This window comes from Macrobrachium rosenbergii, chromosome 3 (assembly GCF_040412425.1).
Source record: "Macrobrachium rosenbergii isolate ZJJX-2024 chromosome 3, ASM4041242v1, whole genome shotgun sequence".
Lineage (NCBI taxonomy): Eukaryota > Metazoa > Arthropoda > Malacostraca > Decapoda > Palaemonidae > Macrobrachium > Macrobrachium rosenbergii.
Window position 1 is genome coordinate 11,032,165 of NC_089743.1, and position 26,095 is coordinate 11,058,259.

The window sequence follows — 26,095 nt, forward strand, 5'->3', positions numbered from 1 at the left end:
AGAGATTCCTTAGGTCAGCATATGGTTGTAGGTGAGAAGATTCAGTCTGCAGTTTGAAGGGTTTTGTTGAAATTTGGAATAGCCGAAGGTCGATGATTGGCTTGGGTTCTCAAGCTCAGTGGGTTCGTTGTTTTAAGTGTAATATGCAGGAACACATTAAGAGATTTTGCCGTGTTAAATATTGTGGTGGTTGTAAGAGTTATGGTCATCCTTGGCGGTCTTGTCCGTCTTGGAGGCAGTATAATGGTAGGCCTGCATTTCAGAATTTTGTTAGCTCTGATAAGAAGGGTCCTCACGCAAAATTTTCAAGGGAATCTTGTGATCGGCGAGCACTGTCTAAAGGCCGATCAGTTGTAAGGGAAAACTGGATGGGTGTTTCTTGAGATATAGGACTTCTGGGGGAGCCCTCAGGGTCAAAACCAGTAGTAAAAGGGTCTGCGTATGGGATAAATGTAAGGGTTCTTATAGATACAGGCGCCTCTATTAATTAGGGGGAAATGATGTAAATTGGGACCGATATTGTAAGGTGTCAAAGAAACGAGCAGGTAAAGGTTACTGCTACTTTATTACAGATCCAGGCAGCTTATATTGCGGCCGACTGACGCCGGGCCGTGAGAGACAATGGAATTGACTGTGACCTGAGGTCGAAACAATAAACAATAATATGCAGTGAACAGTACAAATTACAATACAAAACATACAGAGCTACAATATAGATACAGTCTTGATGCCTGTGAATGAAGAAACATGTGATACACAATGTGTGACATTCGTATAAATACCATAAAGTAAAAATGATTAAAATGCGTGACCTGGCACGTTTTAGGCGTGACTAATTGAGCTTGAAGAAAACGGGAAGTCACCAAAGAAAACAAGCTCAGCGGAGACTTAATTAATGGGCTACCTTGTGAAACACTATCCTGGCGCCAGGTTGGTGACTTTACAAATACTCCCCCCAAGAATACGAGGTACGCGTCTGATTAATCCCTGTACCTGGTGGGACGCTGAAGGGTGCCGCGGCTCCTTGAAGATAACTGAGGGCCTCCAAATGTGAGGCTGCTGTTTTTCTAGGTCCCTTCCTGGGATGACGAGGGCGTGCTGGAGTCTGCTGCGTTCGCTGCCGGGACTCTCCGACAGGAAAAATGGGCTTTTCGCGGTCTATGGAAACCCAGTCGTTCTTGCCTGGGGTGCCAGCCGAACGCCTTGCTGTTCCGCAGAAGCACGATGGAAGGGTCCCCTGTAGGGCTTAGTTAGTGGTGGACGGACTGGCGTCGACTCGACTCAGAAATGACAGCTGTGGCGGCATGAAGGTGGTTGCTTTGTCGATGTATGAGCGCCTGCAAGGATTTCGTCCGTGATGTCCGCGATTCTGAAGTGGCTCTCCACCCTGCGCAGCCACATCGATGGGTTCCCCTCGCATGGCGGCAAAACGTTGCATTGTGTTGCCCGGCCGTCGTGTGTTCGGGCGCTGGTGTGGAGTTGCGGGAGGGCCTCGATTTCCGGGCGGGCGCGGCTGTGATGGGAGGTAGGTAAACCTCAGAGTCCGCGGGGTCCGCGTTTAACTGCATGAAGGAGGGATATCCGCGTCCATGCTCGCTCCTTTGACCCCTTACTGGAGTGGGGTATCGTCAGTATCGCACTTTCGTGCGCCCGTGTGGTTCGCTAGTGACGCTGGTGGGGTTGGTGCGCCTGACGAGAGTCAGCACAAGCTCAAACGCTGGTTACAGCGCCGTGTTTAGGCCGCTAAGAGCGTTTTGGAGAAATCCTGGAGCCAAGACTGAGTCGCCGTGTGAGTCCGCTAATGGCTCCGGGATACTCGGGTCACCACTGTAAGGTGTCAAAGAAACGAGCAGGTAAGGGTTACTGCTACTTTATTAAGATCCAGGCAGCTTATATTGCGGAAACTGACGCCAAGAGACAATGGAATTGACTGTGACCTGAGGTCGAAACAATAAACAATAATATGCAGTGAACGAGTACAAATTACAATACAAAACATACAGAGGTCTTGATGCCTGTGAATGAAGAAACATGTGATACACAATGTGTGACATTCGTATAAATACCATAAAGTAAAAATGATTAAAATGCGTGACCTGGCACGTTTTAGGCGTGACTAATTGAGCTTGAAGAAAACGGGAAGTCACCAAAGAAAACAAGCTCAGCGGAGACTTAATTAATGGCGCCCAAACACTATCCTGGCGCCGAATTGGTGACTTACAATATATTCCACAGGTGCAGCATAGCATTAATAGTGATACCAATGAGGAGCTGTCTGGTTACCCAGCGTGGGGTATTCCATCAGGGGATGAGACGATTAAGGTGCTCGTGTCGACGACGAAAGAGAGATATGCTCGTCTTGCTAGGAATCTTGAAATGAAAACGCAAGACATGGTGGATAGGAGTCAACATAAGCCGGGTAGAGTTAAAGTTGTTGTAGGAGATAGGGTATTTGTGAAAATAAATGTCAGGAGTCAGCTGAACTATAAGCTAGGTCCTAAATTTGAAGGTCCTTTTCATGTTGTAAAAGTAAAGGGGAATAGATTTGTTGTTCTAGATGAGAACATGGGTGTGTCTTGGTTGACACATACATCTAAAATTAAAAAGAGAGGTTAATGGGAATCTTAAGGGTTAATTCCTGTGTTGTACTGTGGGTATGATCATTTTTTTTTTTAACAGGTTTTAAATGGGAGTAACTTGTAGTTTTCTTAACTGGGGAGGACTTAGTCCATAGAGTTATATAAATCTCTAATTGTCCGAGTTCAGTTTTATTTTGCTCTTATGTGTTGCAATACCTAGTTGAAATTAAGTACAAAATACCATAGGTTTTTATAGATATATGGAATTCTTTTTTGTTTGTTCATTTTTTCTTTCCTGTTTCGAGATCGGGTATCTTAGAGATTCTTTCTTTTGCTCTTTATGCTGAAGTCTTGTAATCACATGACTTTGAGAGTCGTGGCATGGGCTAATTTCGTAGTGAGGTTAGGCCCGTGTGTTGTCATGTAAGAACACTATGATGTGTAGCTGTCATCTGATGCAATATCTTTGAGTATAGAGTCACAGAATAAAGTTCTGTTACTTAGGATTTTTTGTGGGGATAATCTGTCTGATCTGTTATGGGTTTTGGCAAATCAGTTAGGGTTTAGGATAGGATTAGGAAGACTTTTTAATAGTACTTCCAAATTTAGATTTTTCAGTTCTCTTCTAGAAGGAGCAAGAGGGCTGTGCCATTGGCAACTGTAGTTCTTATGATCATAGGAACGATTGCTAGTATGTTAATTGCTATTTTGCTGAGAATTTAGCAGGTATTGAGAGTATTTGCTAACCAGGATAAAAATTTGATGACTTTACGAGATATTTTACCTCTGAGATGTGTAGAATTGTCTTTGATGAATTCAGTATATTGGTATGGTTCTTAGAGAATTTTTTACTGGGAAGAATTTGTATGGGTAGCGTCTTAAAGTTAGTGTACCTGATAGGGGGTTGATTGTGGAAATTCCAGTTAGTAACTTGGAATCGTTTCACAGTTTTATCATACAGCCTTTTCCCTAGTGGTTTTAAGGTTCAGTAATAGTATGGTATAGTGAGTAGACTAGGTACCTTTTTGGGTTGACTGTCGACATGACCAACTTATGTTATACACCACTTCCTCACAGCAGCGCCTTATGAATGACTTCTATGAGCCTCAACTGATGTAAGTTAGATATGGAGGCCGTCTATGTTACGCCTGCAGGTTTCTACGCCTGCGCCTTTATGAGAGGATCCAGGGTTTTTTTGGAGAGATGTCAGGCAGGATGTCTACAAATCGCCGTCATTGCTGGGAGACATCTGGCTGGCGCAAAGGATTCGTGGGACCCGCATTCAACATGGGCTTGTGCAGTCGCAAGCTGGTCAGCATAGTTGGATTGCCAGGAATTCAAGATGTGAAGAGAAGCATGGGCGTGTACAGTTGCAAGCCATCCAGAATATCTAGACCATCAAGAATGCAAGATGCGAAGTGATGCGTTCTACAATGAACTGTGTATTGGAATAACAATCGTGCATACGAGACAAATAATTTTCGCATCTAGTGCATATGGTTTGCTATGATTTTGGAGCTGGCCCTTACTGAACTTTCAATTGGGCAGTTATCGCACCCAGGCGGGGGTGCCCACAGGTAGGTGGACCGAGCTCCTATTAAGTCAGTGACGAACTATGTGCTGGCCTGTCAGAAACACATCCATTGCAGGTGCAGTTGTGTCGACGTTGGAGGTTTAAACGGTTAGATATAGCAAGGTATCTGATGCATGCATTTGTGGTTTCCTGACCATGATCAGGATTTAAGTGCATGGAGACAGTGTGAGTGCGTATGTGTGTGGCATTCTCTAATGGTATATTATCAGAAGAACAGTCACTCTCGGGGGAACTTCATTTTGTGACTGAGTCTGATTTGTTTGTGGAGAGTGTTTAAAAACCATAACTGTGATGATGCCTTATCTGCAGCCATAGAAAAGTGAGTACCATAACTCATGAACACATATCTTTTCCAGACATTGTATGGAAATACCCAGTTGCGATGCAGTGAAATTCCTCTGTGTCTCCATTATGCACTTTCCCATTCTGTTCACCTTTGTACATTTTTTCGTTTTGAATATTGATGTCTTGTAACACCATTTCAGGTTTTAATATATGATATGTTTCTTTTAACAGGAATTCTGGGTTCGTCCTGTGAGGACGAATATTTTGGAAGTGGTGTTATTCTTTTACATACTATATGACATTTATTGTGGTCTAGAATAATCATGACCTTTTTACTTTGTTTGGTGACAAGGGTGTCAGTCACTAGTACTGGTTGGTCTAGAGGCATTAATCTGAAAATTTGTGAATCAGAATTTCCTCTAGTGATGATTTTATTTATAGGGGGTGGAATTCACTCCATTTCACGATCATAGTTTTTGCTGAATTACATTCATTAGATCTGCAAATAAAGTCTAGTGTTGTACCTCAGTGTTTAATTCTAGTAGACCTTTGTTTAAAGATAGATTTAGTGAGAGGAGACGACAAGGGAGAAGGAATTTGCTGACCCAGGGATGGGCCACCGCTACCAGATAATCTTAGGAAAGTGAGATTATTGATGCTGTTCTTAAAACAGGTACAGCAAAAAACAAAGGCAGTGTCCTGCACTGCTATTCTAAAAGTTTTAAAATGAGACTGGTTAAAATTGTTAAAAATAGAATCAGGTTCAGGAAATAACTTACTCAATATGTCAGTAGTTTCCCCAACAGGAACATTTGTGAATAGAGATTCTATTGACATCATATTGAGTAAGTTATTTCCTGAACCCAATTCTATTTTAAACAATTTTAACCGGTCTCATTTTAAAACTCTTTTAGAATTAGCAGTGCAGGACACTGCCTTTGTTTTTGATGGTAACTTTTTAAACAATCTGATGGTGTAGCCATGGGCTCTCCTTTGAGTCCGACATTTGCAAACATCTTCACGTCCCCCCTGGAGGAGAGCATGCTTGATGAGTGTCTCTCAGTTTTCACCCTACTTTTTATGTAAGGTGTGTTGAAGACACATTCGCAATGTTCAGAACAGACTCGGATGTTGACTCCTTTTTAGCGTACACTAATTCTCAGCATAACAATATTAAATTCACGATGGAAAGAGAGGAAAATGGTCAACTACCGTTTTTAGATTTACTTATAACAAGAGAGAATGGTTCTTTTAACACCTCTGTTTTTAGGAAGAAAACTTTTACAGGTTTAGGATCTAATTATTACAGCTCATTTTTTTATAATTTTAAGCTTAATTCAGTGTCAACTCTACTGCATAGGGCATTTTTTATTACATCAAATTGGCATTCCTTCAATCTGGAAATAAATGACCTTTTTGAATATTTTAAGAATAAAATTGCTTCCCTCACACACTTTTTTATAAGCTGCTTCATAGTTTTCTTAATAATTAGTTTTACAACGATACTATACTATTTATTGCGGTACCAAAGTTAGTCATTTATGCTAAGTTTCCATTTTTACAAGATAACTCCAGAAAAAGGTTTATCCAGCTCATACAAAATCATTATAGTGCAATCAGTATTAAACTAATACCAAAAAATCCCTTAACCATCGGGTCTTTCTTTAAGTATAAAGATCGGTTAAGTCCCTTCTTGACCTCTAATGTAGTATATAAATACTGTATACTTGCCCAAAGTGTAACTCTGGGACATATATGGGATCTACGAAGAGGTTACTGAGGGTCAGAATCGAATCTCATTGTGGAATAAGTTTTCGCACACGAAGTATGCTCTCCAACCCTGAGCATTTGAATATCAGGAATCATGCAAAAGTTTGCAAAACCCATATTGAGAGAGACGATTTTTGTATTATAGGGGAAACGCAAAACCCTCACGAACTCCATTCTAGAGTCATTGCTCATTAATTAGCTAGTTCCCCAGCTGAATACCCGAAACTCTTCGATCCAATTGTAACTTAGCTAACGTGTCTTCTTTTGTTTTCTCTCTTGTCATTCAGTCTTCCTTTCTGAAATGAAGATTGGTCGGTGGTCTTAGCTTTTAAATATATTTTTGTAATTGTAAATTTTAGTCTTTTTACTGTTTTTTTTTTATTTTTAAACAAATTTAAGATTGTTTTATAATTTTATCATGTTTGTTGACAGATTCCCAGATGTAATAAAGGTAATATTACGAAAAGTCAGAATAAAGATAAGACAAATGTAGAAATTGGCCTGTTTCCTTAGTCAACCTATGATTTGATGTAGCCCTTGGTGTTCACCTTGGTTATATACTGTGTGTGTATATATATATATATATATATATATATATATATATATATATATATATATATATATATATATATAAATAACATATATAATTTATATATTAATTATATATATATATATATATATATATATATATATATATATATATATAAATATATATACATATTTAATTTATTTAAATATTAATTATATATATACACACACACACACATATATATATATATATATATATATATATATATATATATACACACAGACAGACACTACCCTACATGCAAATGAGTTACGTTCCAAATGGCCATTCATATCTTGAATTGTTCGTAAGTTAGTCTTCACGCCTATTTAAGCTCAGCATGGTATAAAGTCAATAGAGTACTTTACGTTTTTCGTTCTAAAATGCAATACAGTACTGTACGCTGTACATACAATACTGTATTTTATAGCGCACAGTACTTTATTAATACGAACGATACATAAAACCTAAATATATTGTGATGATAGTACAGTCGTTTTTGTTTTCTTAACTATGAAACCGGTATCGTAGGCTTGAGGTGATGAATGACAGGAGGAGAGTCTGCGTGAAATTACTGTACAGGGACAGTGGGTCGTCAACATCAATGTCTTCTTTGGCAAGGATTTCTTCGGCATCACTTTCTTCTTCATCTGAGGAGGAAGCAGTTAACGGAGGTGGGGAGGTTCTTGAGGTTGAAGGCACTGGTTTGAAGAACTGATCTAAGGAAGTTTGCATTGTTTTTCTTTTCTTTTCGTCATATAGCAGACGATAACAGTGAATGGTTGTTGCCACTTTTGAGAATCTCTCAGCATTTAGGTCCCTATTCTAGAAAATAGTTATAAACTTTCTCTATAAGAGAAAACCCCTCGGCCATCAATTTCATTTCAAACCTTTTTAAAGGAAGAGATTCTTCTTCTTCAAGTTCTTTTGTTCTTTGCATTTCTTCCAGCTCCATTAAATCATCATTTGTTAACTCCTCTGAATGAGACTCAAACAGCTCTTCAAAGTCCTCTTGCCCTAAGTCATACTGTAGCTTTTCACTTATGTCAACGAGACTGTTAACTATTCCCTTTCTCTCCTCTTCCTGATTAAATCCTCTGAAGTCGTTGACAAACTGCGGGCATAAAGCCTTCAATGCTCCATTCATGTTGATCCCACTTACTTCACACTAGGCGGCATCAATATTCTTGATGCAATTATAAATGTTGTATCCGTTCCAAAAGTCACCTAGGGTCATTCACTTCCTTCAATGCTTGCCTGCAAGTACGATGAGTGTAATATTTCTTGAAATTAGTTATAATGCCTTGATCCATCGGCTGAAGGAGTGAAGTTGTTAGGGGGTAAATAAACAATTTTCACACTGGATGGAAATCATCTGGGTGGGGTCGGTGGCCTGGGGCATTGTCCAAGATTACGAGAATCTTGAAAGTAATCCAATTCGGGAACAAAGTGGAGGAAAAACCAATCTTTGAATACAGCAAGAGTCACCCAGGCTTTGTTACTGGACATCCAGATTAAGGGTAGAGAACTCTTTGTGATTCTTTTGATTGTCCATGGATTTGCAGCATCATGCACTAAGAGTAGTTTTAGCTTGAAGTCTCCCGGTGAGTTGCCACCCAGCAGTAAGGTTAGCCTATCCTTAGCTGCCTTATATCCTGGCATTGTCTTTTCTTTACAGCTGATGTATGTTTTTTCTGGCATTTTTTCCAGAAAAGGGCCGTTTCATCAATATTAAACATTTGCTGAGGGGTATAACCTTCCTTATCAATGTTTTCCTTTAACAGCTTGGGGAATTTTTCAGCTGTTGTTTTGTCAGCGCTCGCTGTCTCACCACTAACGGACATCTGATGTAAGTTAACTTGATTTTCAAAGCAATGAAACCATCCATAACTTGCAGCAAATGTTTATTCTGTAGCACTTTTGCCTGCCTTACCCTTCTTGCCGTCGAAAAGGCTTTTAGTCTTTTCCTGAATCAGCATGAGGCCATACGTTACAGACCTTTGTCTTTGGTGTTCCATCCAGATACCCAGATGTTTTCCATTTCTTCTACCCGCTTCCCCCACTTCTCTTCATTATAACTGTTGACTGCATAGGCACAGCACCGTGTTCTTAAAGATTGTGCCAACAGTTGAACCATTTATATTATACATGTGTGCTACGTCAACCATTTTTTCACCATAATCTAATTTCCTTGTAATCAACACCTTAGTTTCCATTGAGATACCATGCCACTTTTTACCACTGCCACTATCTTCACTTGCCTTACACTTGCCATTAGCCATGATAGATAAAGGATGGGGTAAATATTTCATGATAAAATCACGAATACCTTGGAGCAGCACAGAGAGCCTCTTACCACTAGCATAGGTACAAGAGTCTGGAGAGATTGGTTGGTGTGGGCTACGGTGCTGTACGGCGTGGGTAGCAGCAACTGTGTTCACACCAAGGGAGTCTCGTCGAGTCGAGTCACGTCAAGTCATGATAATTCATGAACCATCATGAATTGCCAACCCAGTTTTAACACTGATTTGTATGGGCCTTTGAAAGAAACTGTTCACACTGAATGCGTCGAGTTACATCACGTCACATTGCGTCGCACCACTTCAAGTCACAAACAGAGCTGGACCTATTTTGATGTCAGCCATTGTGAGTCTCACATGCCATTGGCAAGTATGCTGGTCGAACTACTAATAAACTTAGCTAGGAAGCGTCCTGCTATCGATGATGCCAGTGACCCTAATCACCATGATCGTGAATTCATTGTCAGTTTATGGAAAAAAGTTGCTGCTGCAATGTCATGTACAGGTAAAAGACAACAGTTTTATTCGCTTTGAACCATTTATCATGCTTTGAACAATACATTTTGCTTATATATTAATATGAACTACAGGCTATCCTAATTTATCGACTCAAAATAGCCGAAATTATCAATGTGTATCTTTTTTCTCCCACAGGCCTCTATTTTATAATAATTATGTAATCTGTTAGGTTAGGTAGGTTTTCCACTTTTTCAGGTAGTCTAATATACTAAAGACACAGTAGGTTGACGTATTTGGTGTGATCAGGGTTTCATCAAAATGAATTGCATCAGATGAATTATCGTAACTTGACGTGACTCGATTCGACGCAACTCCCTTTCAAGGCGTCACTGTACGTCGTGAGTTCTCGTGTTCCGTGGTTCGAGCCCATGAGAAGACGAACTCCTTATTAACTATAATTCCCCCTCAGTTTACATATGTAGCCTATACATTATACTAGGTAAATTTCACAAAAAAACTAGTACACAACAGATGATTAGGATTTTACCTCTATCACATGGGTCAAGAGATCATTTTCTGCAGATGAGAAGCATGCATAAACCGAATAAAAGAAATCAAAACAAAGTACAAAAAAAATCATTAAAGAATGAGGGTCATCTGCTAAACTTGATGTGGTGACTTCGTACATTGTTACATACGTGATATGTACATATTTTTTTCACATGCAATTTTTGGCTGCTCAGTGGTAATCTTTAATGAGCGCACTCAAAACTTCAGCATAATCTAACAATCATGTTAAAAGATGAACAGTTCTTGTGACATCAGCAAGTCAATATTTACATTTCTGTAAAGAGGGTCAGCAATGTATTTCAAAACAAATTATATGAATTACAAAAAAAGCACTTATGATGAGCATTTATTGACAAAAAAAGACTTTGATTTCTATTGCACTGTTAAATTAAGCATTAACATTGTCAGGCAAAAAAAATTAATTACATTCATCAGACCTAGTAACATTTACAGTATGAATTCACAATGTGTTAGGCACAAACGTGCACCAGAAGTCAGACAAAATTCCGGCAATGTAGAATAGCAAAATTTTTTTATTTCATTTTATAGTTAGCACCTTTTCCGGTCGGGACAACAGTCTGGAAATGAGTCAGCTTTACAAAGCTACCTACAGCTGTGACTTTGATCTCCTGATGTTCCCCTTCGATCAACAGGTTTGTTAAAATTTCTTTTATCACTGTTTACTTCTCTATTTCTCATAATTAGTGTTATAACTTTTAATAATGATTACAGTATCCTGCATTTGCTTTCCATCAAAATAACGATTCTGTTTTGACATCTGTATGAAAGAGAAGCCGGGCAAGAAAGGGAAACCCTGTACTGAGGAGCTAACTAGAAAGAGCAAAGAGACAACCAGTACGAAGCGAATTACAACAAGGTATAAAGACGAGAGAGAATTAGGTAACATAGACAAGACATAATTGGGTAACTCAGGAAGAATTAGCGGTAATGATGGAAACTGGTAACCAAGAAACTCGTCAAGAAAATTTAAGAGGTTAGGGAAAAGAAAGGGAGAGCGAATAAGAAATAGAAGAAAAGAGGGATAATTAGTTTAAGATAAAATAAGTTACCTATTTTCAAATGTCACTACTAAGTGTCAGCAATCGTAAGTAAGCACAGTCTCTGGATTCTTTCTTAAGTATTTAAGTGCTGAAATAGCACTGTGGTGGAACTGTCTACTATCCCCGTCTATCGGGAGAGATTCGAATCCTACACAGAATGGCCGTTTCTTCATTTCCCATTCAGATTCAATGTTTACAACAGTAAGCGTGTCCAAAAGAGACTTGTAGTTCGAATTATACTCAGAGTAGATAGTCTCTTCCTATATTTCTCGTTCGGATTCAGTGCTTGAGAACTAACTGAAAATTTAAGAGGCCTTCATTGGCTTATGTTAAAAATACAATGTCATTATCATTATCCTTACTATAATAGATAACGACAAACCTCCTCTTTGGAGATTTGAACTTTGACATATGATTTGCCACGCCAACAATATATTCACTTAACAGAGGAGACAAAAGTGTTATTATCAGGTATTTTATTGTATGTACTGCACTCTAAATCAATGGTTATCCATAAATATAGGTACACACGAATCCAGATTTAGTAACATTTCACCCATGGTTTTATCAGCTCAAAAGACATCATCAGAGCAAAGATAAGGCTCCTGGGGTGATCTCTATGATGAGTCTCATTGAAACTGACATGATCACAAGACTTCTGAAGGTCTCGTACATGTTCTCAGAGTTGTGAAATGGAAAAGGAAGTGAGTACACTGGCTAAGTTCCCCTATAACTGTAACTACTGTAGTTTTAGAGGCTTTTTCATTCTCAGGACTTGGTGTGTAAACCGGTTTCATCACATTTTGCGTGTTTGCACATTTGTACTGAATGAGCCAAAAGGCCTGTAACTTTCATCTTTGTTGGTTGGGTCCACAGCAGGACTCCTACGCCCTTCCACACCTTATCACACTTATAGGCCACCTTAGGGCAAGGGCCAGTGCTGACACAAGTTCAATTTAATGTAAACCAACCAACCACCCTATACCTTGCAAATCAAACTTTATAGTTTTCCATATATGAAAATGAGTAAAACATATCACAGAGAACTAGAGTAATATGTGGATAAATATCAAGAAAATAACCAATAATATAATTATATAATGCACATATATTACCAAAGACATCACTACATCTCAAGACAAAAGGAGTGTTTAAGGTCTGCAAAATCAATAGTGTATGCTAATTCCAATAGTAAAGACAATAAACATGATAGTGGAAGTTCGTTATTCAAATACAGCAGTTAAGGACCTCGAAGAGCTACAGCTGTCCAAACAAGCAAACACTAATCCAGCAATGGAAAAAAACTTTGAACCATCCAGCCCAAACACTAGCATCTTTGTAGATATTGTATAGGAATTCTCAAGAGCGGTAAAAAGATTTCTGGCAGCACTGATTGATATGGGTTTTTCAACCCAGTGCAAAATATAGATTTAAGCCGAAGATAGCATCAAGTATTGTTGTCCAATATTTTGAATCACTGATGGTGGGAGTATGAAACAAGTTAGTTAATCATATTTTAACAAGTGTTCAAGCTCATTCCTCGCTGTATGCACTACTTACTAATTCTTTCTAAGTTTCTGCTGGTTAGCAGCAACTTCATTTTTCATCTGGAGAAGTTAATAACTGTAACAAGAGTTCAATCAGCTTCATACCTATGAGTTTTAAGGCTAGAGTTCTGTTGATGGTAGTTCTGAAAACACTAGAAGTCTGGCAACACTACTCTGTAGATAACCAAACAAGGTAGTCTCGGATCACTAAAACCATCACTGTAATTCTCTGCTGCTGGTCACTTAAAACACTTTGAATGACATGGAGGGCATCCAAAATCGTGTTATGATGTTCGTGTGTAAAAGCCAAGGTGAAGGCAACTCTGAGCTCAATTTGAACAAAACTAGCCTCACCATCTGTCAAATCTTACAGACCATCACAAGTATCTAATTGTTTCCAGTAAGCATGCTGACTTTAAGGATGCATCTAGATTCAAAATAATATACTGTAATTTTGGCAGGGACTAAAATTAATTCGGCCTTGAATGGCACTATCAAGAATAAAGTTTATTGAAATAAGCACTTGAACAACGTTTTGAAATAGAAATACCTGAATAGTTTCTAAATGATAATAAAGCAAAATATACTATATAAGAGGGGAACTCAACATGCGCTGCATTTAGGAAAAGTACTGCACAATTTTTTAACAAATTAGGAAACTCGATCTGAATCTCCACCGCACCAAATGTCTGGTTTATCAAGGATCTTTAAATGTTCCCTGCATGAAGAGTGAATTTTTGGTGACAAAGCTCAAAAAGACATGTATTATGTGAAGTAGCTCTTCTTTATCCTTACACTTAGTTCATGGTTTCCCGTCATTACACAATAAAGGAGGGAATGAACCAGCTCATTCTGGCTGCCAAAGATTCTCATCACAGTCCACTTTTAGTAGTTACTCCTATTCTAGAATGTCTATTACCTGCTGCAGAATCATATTAAAGTTCATGTAAATCAGAAAAAATATAATTCGAGTTGCAAGAAAGACAATAAGTTTTTCTTTCTTTTCAGCACTCCCTTCTATGCAATTCACTTTCTAATAACAAAAAATGCTACTGTGGGATAATGAGGACATTCATAGGAGATCCTCTAAACCTTATATTGTGTGCACTTTCCTTTCTCTTTGATCTTCTGTCACTTGAATAGACTTCATCTTCCCTCATTCTCTCCACACCTTTTTTTTTTATTATTAATTTATCTATTACATTTGGAATGTACTCAAAAGAGAAATGAAAAATTTACAAACACCTATTTACATGTTCACTATCAAGAGTTTCTAACATCAATTACAAGAGAGTGGGAGAATATTTTTGTGATTTTGTGAGAGATGAATCTGTATTAAACCAATCACCCAGTAGTAGAGAAATAAATCAAGACACTAAGATTTCACATAAACCTAAGTCCATTGTAGCGGCAAACACATCTCATCAATTAAACTGTCATTATTTGATTTTCTGTTTCAAATCTTTTTCAGTGTTACATTTCATCCAATACTGTCTAGCCATGAACTGCGATAATCTGAATCCAACTGAGCTCTTCAGAAACTAACCGGTAACTCACTCTCCTCAGGTATGCCATCTACGATTTACTTTGGTTTCTGCATCCACTGCCTACATGACGCTGGTTCCGACAAATGTTTCTTACACTGGACCTCCCAGTCTCATTGAATATGCCATTGGTAAGACTACAAAAACACGATACTCTCCGTATGAGCGAGGATCAGAATGCTATCAAGAAATTATTTCATATCCTAAGATTAAATCAGTCATTATTATCAATATTATTCACTTAGTATGTTACAACTGATTCTAGTCATACACACACACACACACACACACACACACACACACACACACACACACACACACATATATATATATATATATATATATATATATATATATATATATATATATATATATATATATATATATATATATATATATATATATATGAGAACCTTATTTTGCTTTTATAGAGCTGTTACAGTGTATGATACTTCCTTACTAGTGATAAAATGTAGACTGAAAGAAGGTTCGTTCTCTCAAAGTTAGTGATGAAAAAGTCACGTGGAATAATCCACATTCTATGAAATATAATTCTACGCTGTGAAATTAACCCTCAATAAACTTCAAAATAAAGGAAACTGTGAACTTCTCAAGAAGTTTTTATAACCAAACTGGTTATAAAAAAAACTATAATTAGCTGACTATTGATCTAATAACCAACAAGAAAAAGACAGTTTTGTTACGTTATAACCAGCAACTTGAATGGTTATTTCTCTGCCATAATTAGCTCTTGCATGCGATAGATACGATTTTCAAAGCATAAAATCAAAACCACCTTTTCAAGAAAACTGCCACTTCATAGCTGTGATTTCTTCATGGTAAATTTGAGAATTTTTGCAGAGACTAGTAAATTATTCTAATGTCCACTATTGTGTTTTGCATACTCATTCACTTGTTTGCATCAGGCATCAGGTCTCTCCTTTGTAGTGTTAGGCATGTAATTAGGTCTATTCAATTTCTTCTGTCCTGTGAACCTTCTGCCTGAATGCCTGCCTGAAGTAGGTCTTTATGAAACTTGTCTCCACTACATTCTCAGCCTTCGTACCTTCGTTCATCCTGCTGCTTCTGTTTCTACTACTGCTCTGATTGGCTGCTCCTTTCACCTTGTCACAGAATGCCCATATTATATGCCCTAGAGATTTCAGTCTGTTTTCCAGCCAATGATCACTACGTCTATCAGCTACTTGTTGCGTGTAACTTAGTTTTCACAGTGCAATCCATTTGTGGCTCTCATCATTCTGTTCCCAAACCTTCACAAAATTGCACACACTTCTTTGCAAAAGGCTATCCATTGTATACTATCAAACAATTTGCTTTGTAATTATTGAGACATTATTATCTGCCAATAGTTTAGCAGTCTCTCCCACCTTTTCTAGGGTGGTAATACATTTACCCATACACCTCTCCGGCAGCCTTCACAAATTCCTTTACTCCCTTGACATTTTCCGTGTTTTATTTCTTGTCACCGCAAGTTTGATTTTGCTTAAAGGTGTTTATTGCTTTCATTAATCGTAATACTGACGTTAAAACATATTAAGATCCATTTACCATTACACTACCTCTCAACCGTTCTCCGTCCTTCCCGTGCTTAGAGTCAGACATACAACTGTATAAAAAACAGTCAATTCTGATAGTGAAACTAGATCTGTAAATCCTGGCCAGATAATTCTAATCAATGTGAACTCCATGAATATACTGTCATGTGTCCCACACTAAAACCATAACCTCTAATAAAACAACTCATAGTAAATAAAATCAAAATGAGTTTCAAACAAAACAATAACTGAAAGCTTAAAAAACCAGACATAATCTTATTAAACCAGTTAACTTCTACAAGAGAGGTAATGTTGCAAGTCTAGACCTGTAACAATTTCTTTCGTAAACCCAAAATGACTCTGAATGAATGAAATCAAGGCATCTACACTCTGCATCGAGTATAAATAGTGACCAACATCCAAGTTTTCCTACCCTACTACATACTAATTCACGTACCCTAATTTAATTATTCCTTCCTTATTTGTCATCCTCTTTTGCATACCCAAGTTGTTACATTCTGAGCATTAATACTTTTGTTTGCCCCTGGACACTGTGCCAGTGGAAGTTTATTTATTAATTGCCACTACTTTCACACTGCCATTATATTCTGTCGTGTACAGATACCAACCCCGTCCCTCTCATGCTACAAATCTTACATCTAGTTTGAATAGAGTTGAAAACGCTACATGTTCAAGTAAGTTCTCTTCAATGCACCATTCCACCTGAATCACACTAATTTCAGTTCATGGCTTTAGACTACAGGGTGTGATCCATAGCATATCTTGCCTTGCTTAATGTTTCATTTCAAAATCCAAGATACTTTTGGGTTTGATTTTATTGTTGAGTGGTATCTTGGTACATCAGTTATTGCATGAGACTTTTCCTACTCAGATGTTTGATAGTAGCTTTTTCTGGGAGGCCTTGAAGTTTCCACTTGGTTCCTTTCCCTTATTTATATCTGAAGTACCAGGGTAATGCTTAAGATATATCATTATTCTTTTGCAATAAAAAGACAATATTTGTCCCTATAATTCTATCATCATGTAACACAGTTTCTTACACTTGTCACTGCCTCAATCCTACATCCATCCTTCTGATCCCCACTTCTCATTATAAGTACTCCAATCTTGACCGCTTATGTGAAAATACCATTAAAGATTTTTCTAGTTGGTGACCGAAATTAATAAGCTTCCATACAGCAAGGTACTGCCTACCTATAAGGCTGGAGCTGGTGAGAATAGTCTTTTGGCTGGCTTTCAATCACTTAGGTTCTACACTGCACATTAACCTTCAGCTGCACCACCCATCCAATACCACTATTCCTTTTCCACTGGCCACAGTCTGCTGATTAGACCAACTGTCCTACCACAGTGCCAGCATATACTTGCCCCTGACTGTAGTTCTTGCTGATCTCTCTAAACAATGTCTTTAAACTGTGATGCTAATGCACAGGGGCAAAGGGCTAATCTTACTGAGTGATTTAGGGGAATGGTCAAACCAAATCAAGCAAATCGAAGGGAGATAAAAAGACCCCATCTCACTATAGCTAGGTTGTCTTTCCGGCTGGCAGTTTTTTCGTACGTAATAGATTGATTGCCTGGGAAATATGTTTTACACAATGAATCTGGATAAAACTGCTCTTCCACTGGAAAACCTAATTTGATAAGCTTAATGTTTTTGTCAATGAAAAACTGCAAAATCCTAAAATCTAAAATTAAGCAAAATTGTGTATTAGCCATTCTATATTCTGTAAAAATGTCCCCTCCCCCAAACTCATTTATCTTTAATCTCTTAAATATACAGGTCGTGTAACAAATAAAACTGTCAATGAGGGAGAGTTTTCAAAGGTTGACGTCCAAGTGAAATTTAGGAGAAGATACGGGTTCTATATGCTGAACATCTACATACCTACAGTATTAATAGTTATCTCTGCTTATACATCATTCTTCTACAATCCATATGACTTCAACTCACGTGTTGTAGTTGCTCTAACAGCAAAAGTTGTGCTGGCTACATTGTATACTCAAGTAAGTAATCCTTTTGAAATACTGAAAATACTTCCAATAAAATCACTGTACTTTTAGCTGAGAGAGAGAGAGAGAGAGAGAGAGAGAGAGAGAGAGAGAGAGAGAGAGAGAGAGAGAATCAAATCAGCGTCAGCCAGTATTAAACAGAACATCTCTAATGCCTGCAACTGAATGAGAGGTTTAATAGAGAATGTTGAAGAAGCAAGTGGCAACCAAGTGAATTTAATAAAGCTGCACTATCCAAGCAAACCCACAGAATCACTGATAGACCAACCTGCCAAGTTTCGGAATTCATTGGACAGTAAGGATGGTAAAATTCAACTTATGGATACCAGCATCTGATTCAATTAATCCATGTGCCACAGCCATTTACATTAACGGACATTCCTTAACAATGTAGCTTACAGTGAAAATATAGACCTTCATGTTGTACTTGAGCAATATTAAACTTAATTTGCACATAAAAAAATAATTAATTAAAATTATGAAAAGATTCTAAATTTGGTAAATTTTTCACGCAATGATAAATTTGCCACATAATTTGCAAAAATATATATATATATATATATATTATGCTCTTTAGACTTCTAAATTGCATATATATATTTATGCTTTAGACTTCTAAATTGCATGAGCATAGCCTGTGTGAGCCCCAGCCCTCTACCACTTCTCGAAGCTGTATGAGAGACATGCAAAAAAGGGGTAATTTTCGTTGGTAAAAACACAGAAAATGGTTGTTTTTAACCTGTAACACAAACCCTGGGAGAATTTAGCCTGCGTTCTCCCAGTCCTGGAAAAAAATAAAGATAACATTTTTACAATAATGAAAGTATTTGCCAATATTTGGGCAATAATATTAATTCCCCCCCTCCTACTACTCCTGTCGGCCCTCCTGGCGGCCTAGTTTAGCTCAGGTGCCCTGTCAATTGTATAAGGAAAACAAAGAAGTAATAATGATAAAGATAAGAATTTATACAATAATAATAATAAATATATTAATAATAATAACAACAATAATAAAAAAATATTAATATTAAAAATAATAAAATAATAATGATAACAACAATATATATACATATATATATTATTATTATTATTATTGTATGAATTCTTATCTTTATCATTATTACTTCTTTGTTTTACTTATACAATTGACAGGGCACCTGAGCTAAACTAGGCCACCAGGGGTAGTAGGAGGAGGAATTAATATTATTGCCCACATATTGGGAAACACTTTTTATTATATAAAATGTTCTCTTTATTATTATTCTATTTATTTTCAGGACTAGGAGAACCCGGAATAAATTCTCCCAGGTTTTTGTTGTAGGTTAAAAACAACGATTTTCTGTGTTTTTACGAACGAAAATTACCCCTTTTTAATTCACAGTGAAAATGTGGTTAAGGGCGGCGACACACCAATAACAAGGAGTAAGTATATGCTGCAGTTGTGGAAGGCCCTCATCACTCCATGGGCACAAGCACGGCTCACATTGCTTTTCCTGCCCCACAGCCTCCCCACCTTGATAACCACTGTCTGTGACGTGCCATCACTGGGAATTGCTGCAGGATCACCAGGGATATAATTTTCAGTCAGCAATGCTCCTCTGGTGTGGTGTGCTGAATGCCCTGGCAGGTTAGACAGGAAGACCTGGCATCGGTGCAACAGACCAAAGTGCCCTTGACACCTCTACCTTGTTTGTGGAGAATGTATGTAAAGGTGAGCATTGCTGTCTGAAAACTATATCCCTGGTGATCCTGCAGCAACTCCCAGTGATGCCACATCACAGACAGTGGTTATCAAGGTGTGGAGGCTGTGGGGCAGGAAAGGCAATGCCAGCTGTGCTTGTGACCATGGAGTAATGAGGGCCTTCCCCAACTGCAGCATATACTTACTCCTTGTTATTGGCATGCCGCCTCCCTTAACCACATTTTCACTGTGAATTAAACATGAGTTTATATACGCTGCATTCAGCATACCATAAAACAGGCATAAAGGCTTATGTTGGGTCTTCCTTGAGTATGAATTGATGGCACACATGGTCAAATGTGACGACGTCTCCTTTCGTGGCATTATAAAACTCTGTTATTCCTGGCTTGCCACTGCTGCTGATGTTGGGCTGGGTGTGCTGAGACGACAGCAGCAGCGCCATTTTCTTCTGGGTCCTCGAGGTTTGAGACACATGTAACACCAAGGTCATTTCCTTTGTGTAGAGGAAAGCACTTGACCCAAGTATCCTGCTCTCCCTGTCACACATCTCCCTCAGCATTTCCTTTTTGTTTGCTCTTGCTACGCCAACAAGGGCCAGGCTACAATTGTTTAGGAGGTCAGCAACCAGGGGAACAGATGCAAACCAATTGTCAGTGGTAATATTCCTATTGGTTCCGTAGTAGGGTTTACTTAGTTCTAGGGTAAGGTGGTGCCCTAGCTGTAGCCCACCCCTAGTCTGTATCCCTTGTTTTCCTAAGTATGGGATTGCGCCCAGCACGTACTTGCTTAAGCTGTCATTGATAAGCACAAGTTTGATCCCATATTTGGCTGGCTTGTTGGGGATGTACATTCTGAAGGGGCACCGACCTCTGAAGCCCAGTAACTGCTCATCCACAGTGAGGTTTTTATGGGGTACATACACTCTGGTGCAGTTTGCAATAAAAATGTCCCACATATCCCCTGACTGGGGCAAACTTCTCCTCCTCCCGCCTTGCCTGCTGTGTGTCTGTGTCATAAAAGCACAGACACTTGATGAGAAATTTGTACGGCCCTGTGACATTGCCACACTATAGAGGAAACACCTGGTTTCTAGGCTCCACATATCACTGGTGGAGAGATGTCCATCCTGCTGGTGGCCCAAGATGATGAATACCCCCAGTAGTGCTCTGATTTCTCTTAATTCAGTGGAAGAATGAGTCGCAGTCTTCTTCATAAACTTGGAGGCAAGGGCATCAATTCTTTCGTTAGTCCACGTTGCAATAGTATGTACAACCTCATCACTCACTAACAGTATAAATGCCTCTTCTGGTGAGGCCACAATCCTTGCTCCCTGGTTTGGACCTGGGGTATAGGAACCCATTAGGTTCCTGGAAGGAACCTGTGGCCATGAGCTCCAACAGAAATTGCTCCCACTGGCAATGGTGCTTACGTTGAAATCCACCACCAGATGCTGCTGGACACCCTCAGGGCAGTGTTTTCGTCTCCCACCAGCAGGAACAGGAGAAGTAGAGGTAGGGGGGTCAGGAGCTGGGCACATGGCAGAGTCGTCAGCAGAAGTAGAAGCAGCGACAGCAGCAAGGGAAGTGGTGGGGGCAGCATGTTTTATTGGTGTGGATGTCACCAGTCTTTGTCTCTTTCACTCTGGTGGCCTCACAGTTTCCCCCTTCTCCTCATCACTTCTAATCAGGATGAAGAATGTACTCCTAGTCTTTATCACTATCTTATAATTCTTCAAATTCTACACTATCACTTCCTCATCCTCACTCTCCTGCATACTTGCTCCCAATTCCCCAACTGACCAGGCCCCAGACTTGTTCATAATGTCTGCCAGCTCCTCATCACTAATAAATCTTTCTGGCTGGGCCATGGTTTGGAGCTATTGTATATAATATTATATTAAAGTGCACTAAAATTAGCCTGAAAAAAAAAACACACATAAGCTTTCGTATAATAATACCTAAACACAAACGTCGGGAGGATTTCTCCTGGAATGCACAACATACACTAACACAAACATTGGGAGAAATCATCCTGAAGTGTGATTTCTGTGAAAATCCGTAGGAGACAGAATGACCGTACACCCATCCTCCAGCAAGTCAGACAAAGAACTGAAGCTATAGGCCTCAGCAGGCCAAACCCATGCTTTCAAATAGTCAGATCCCGTGAACAATCTGTGTACCTGGGAGAAATTCACGCCAGGGTTTGTGTTCTAGGGTGCTAAGAAAATAAGATCCAGTTTAAGATATCACAACATTATTGCATAATGCTAGGATAAACAAAGCACCAGACAGTGACTTTATCTGCAGTAAACAAAAATTATATATTAACTGAGCAGAAATTGTTTAATTTCAGACCTCAAACTCACTGCCTAAGACATCATACTTCAAGTTTATTGATATATGGCTCTTCTCTGCCATGGTAATGCTCTTCATTGTAGTTGTACTACAAACCCTAATTGACTATTCTGCTCAAGGAGATTTCTCTGGCATAAAAGGATGTCTCTCTAAAACTGCGGTAAGTTCCTGTAGTTGTGGTTCAAAACTTTCTCCTGGTATTCTCTCTTATATAATTCACATTTATGTTAATTTTTTTAAATGCTTGTTCTGTATACGGATGATAATAGTACTGCAGAGTGCCTGTTATTAGAATGCCTCGAGACTTTGTGGGCTTTGGATAGCATGAAAATTAAGATAGCCCAGCATAGCTTGGTAGCCTTCCTAGAGGAATGTGATATTTTGTATATGTTTCATTTCTTTTACCATAATAAAATTTTACCTTAAGCAATTTAAATCCTACCAATCTTCATTTCGGAATTCTATGTGAATGGAATTAGGCATAGGATTCGAATTTCATCCGGACTCTTTCCTAGCCTTTAATAAACCAGACTAAGTAATTTAACCTACTTTAAACACTCTGCACATCCGGTAGTCGGACACTTTTTCTGCAAGGGTCAGGGTCCTATTCAAATACAATTCATATCTGATTTTCGCGAATACATGTTAAAGTATCGTATCTTACTAGAAGCTACTATAAATTACCATAGGCTAGGCTGTAAGTGTGGTCAATGGTTCTACAAATGTCAATATTATCCTTAAGAACAAACTAATTTTTGCAGTAAAAAAAAATACTTAAAAAAACAATAAAATAATTTTACACAGTAATTTATCCCCAACAATCAATCCCAGAAATATTTGCCTGTGAGTTGTGAGCAGCTACGATGTGGCGGTTAATTTACTTCTAATTTTACCTATAAATATTAATGCAGTTACAGTATTCATATTATTTACACTGGTACACATTAACTTTTTTAATATGATTTACATTATTCTATAGTCACTTATTGGTTTTTGCCCATTATTTTCAACTCTGATCACAGTTTTCTGTATGGAAGATATATAGAGTACATGTACATTCAAAAATAATTTTCTTATATTATTCCCAAGATTAAATGAAAACCTTGTTGGCAACTCTAAGATGCAGAGATAATTATTATAGGCTCAGGGCCTTCAGACTTTGGATTGTTGAAAATACAATACGTCAAAGAGGATATTCCTGTACATTATATTTTCTCAATACAGAAAAAAGGTTTGACATTGTTTTTTTTTAGAAGTATTCCTTTTTCCAGCCAAGTATTTCATAACTGACAGTGCTGTCATCTGATGGATTCCATATTTCAGGAGAAACTACAGAGAAAGGAACCCAGCGTTATGGATAATGACAGCTTTTATGAAGATGAATCTACATGTGCAGCAAACGTGCTCGGCTGCTGTAAGCCTGAGGAGAAAGTGGACAGAATTAAGGTTAAAGTTGCAGGACTAAATGGGCCTGGCAACAGACCACCCACAGCCTTCTGGAACGCAACAATGGGGAACTTTCCTGTTCCAAGAACCCCTTCCTACCGAGAAGAAAACCAACAAATATTGGCTCCAAAAGTTAATGAATCTTTAATGAGACAATGTCGATACTTCACTCTTGCTGGCTTCCTTCTCTTCAACGCCTTATACTGGGGGGCAGTAGTCAAGTAAGTAGTTTTGAGTATTTTGCACTTGTTATATGCACAATAATCTTCCATACGTTCACAGATGCATTAAAATTCCTGTTGCACTAACTGGCAAATGATACGATGTGTTGGTGTGCAATAAAATAGAATAACTGATTAACATAATTAACTGTCACCACAATACCAAACGTCATCGACACCGAAATCAGAAACCTGTTAAATTAAGGAAAACATCCTGGGAACGAAGTTCCAAGGATTTCTAGGAGTCTCAGGCAATCTGGACCTGTCGCCAAGTCTCACGGATAATTATGTAATACGCGCTCTGACAGATTCATTTTATAAGGAAAATGTCTCACGTAAAACGGCTTTACTAATATCATGGGCTGCTCTAGAAGCAAGAACCCATTCCAGCACATGACCGGCATAATCTGCCCCCAGAGGGCTCTGATAATTATCACTCAATGAAAAGGACTTTAAATAGCTGACTGGCAGCAGCAGAGGTTGTTGATCCCAACACACCCCCGCTGTTAAGACTCAAATGCAGAGACCGCGCTTCATTAGGATTAAAGATGGAAAATCCTTGCACTGATACTGAAACAAATGCTTATGCCATTTGAACTCGGAGCCAGAAACGAATTAAAGGCCTGCTTGAGCCGCGCGCCAAATCTCGTTGGTTCTCGGTTGCCTCCTTGGGGAGCTGATAAAAAATACCAATAATAAACGAAAGCACAAAAATTGCTAAGGATGCACAACGTGTAACCAGATGAAATAATCCCATGAAGCAATTTGGCCTTTGGTTCATTTTCAACAGACATTAATACCACCCGAGAAAATAAACCGAGGGGGAAGTGAAACAGTAGACTATAGAACATGATACTGCTCCTTCTTTGAGGACATAACATTTTGCCCCTGAAGAAACAGGTAGTATCAAGTAATGTATAAACCCATGGCATTAACAGGGGAAACCCAGGTTTGCCTTATAAAGAGAGCTTGCCAAGGAGGACTGCTGGAGTGGCATTAGGTAAATGGCGCCTTTAATGTCATAGGCCTAAAATTCTCTCGAAATAAAAAAAAAATGGCAAACAACTAAGAGTCACTCTAAGCATTGCTAATGACAAACTCTTGAAGGTTATTCATTTACTGTTAAAATATAACATGGAGAAGATACTAAAAGACTATACATGTGCATGGCTAGGCAAATGAACTGAAGTTTTAATTGAAAATCACAAATCTTTCCACGCCTAAATTACTGCATTCATTCTAAATACTACATTGTATTTACTGGGAAATAAATCAATTGCAAAAACACCATTTATCCTAGCCTTTTCACATAATTTCTCTCTCTCTCTCTCTCTCCCACCACATCGCATTCATTTCCATTTTATACTACAAATATATTCCTCCAACCTTTGGAATACCTGTTTAATTTTTGTTGTTTGCATATTTCTAAGTTATTATCAACAAAGAATTCCAGTGCTTTAAAACTAGAATCACATGATTAGTTTTTTGAAGGGCATCTTAATTTTCATGATGGATTTTACATTCTTTTACTGATCTTATATATGACACCTCGATGTGTTGCAAGTTAGGTTCTCACAACTCTGCCCATCAGCAAAATTATCATTATTCTAAAGAAGCGCCCGTGTTTGGAGCTTTCATTAAATGTGAAGACTTTTAAAAGACAGTAAATCTTACATATCTTTCCATAAGTTTTGTCCTATATTTGCAATCCTCTTCAGAATTAAACATTCCTCAAAAAGAGTTCTTGTAAATATTTTTTAGTCTTACTTAGTATATCTAATATCAAGGTCTCGAAAAATTGCTATTAGACGTGTGTTTACCTTATTTGTTACATATCAGTCTCAATGTTGTTTTAAAATAGTTACCTAAGATTTATCTGAAAAAATGCACTTCATATGGAATGACATTGAAACTAACTGCTTTTGTATCCCAGAAGTTTCTCATAAAAAAAATATATTCACGTTCACTGCATTAACATTTAAACGACTTCTCTAAAAATTAGTAAAATGTTGAAAACTACAGTCATACAGTATGATACCTAAAAGTCAAACAGAGGAAAAATGCATTTCACAACACTTATTTTTGTAAAAGGGATAAAACGCTGAAAATGAACACTATTAATTATAAAAAATATGATTAGAGGAAGTGAAAGATACGGTGGTCAAAACTTGTATATGAACAATACTTGTATATGAACAAGAGTAGCGAACACGGCATATCGTCCCTCAACGTGTGAATACCTTTTTTAAAAGTCTCTGGTTTTAACCTGCCATGCTTTCTATCTTTTTCTTTCATCATTTCCCTTAGTCTCTTCCTATTTAGTTGTTAAGGCTTTTTTTAACTTTATTTTGCTCCAATTTTCATATCTTATATACGATGAAAACCTTTGGATAAACCTTATGAAAGTCTTTCACTGTTCTCGTTGAACTACAATGTCTGTACTATTACAATGTGTGTACATGTTGGTAGGAGACCCTTTCTCAAACATGTTCAGTTAAACACTGT

At 38.1% G+C, this 26,095-nt stretch overlaps 1 protein-coding gene across 1 annotated transcript in view; it reads left to right on the forward strand.

Moving 5' to 3' along the window:
* LOC136850577 (uncharacterized) overlaps positions 1-26,095 on the forward strand; it is a 99,287-nt gene that overhangs the window by 55,215 nt on the left and 17,977 nt on the right. Inside the window, exons 8-12 of the mRNA XM_067124208.1 lie at positions 10,675-10,778; positions 14,300-14,408; positions 17,638-17,861; positions 21,922-22,083; positions 23,247-23,590. Coding sequence (XP_066980309.1) covers positions 10,675-10,778; positions 14,300-14,408; positions 17,638-17,861; positions 21,922-22,083; positions 23,247-23,590 — 943 coding nt within the window. The remainder of the gene's footprint in view (positions 1-10,674; positions 10,779-14,299; positions 14,409-17,637; positions 17,862-21,921; positions 22,084-23,246; positions 23,591-26,095) is intronic.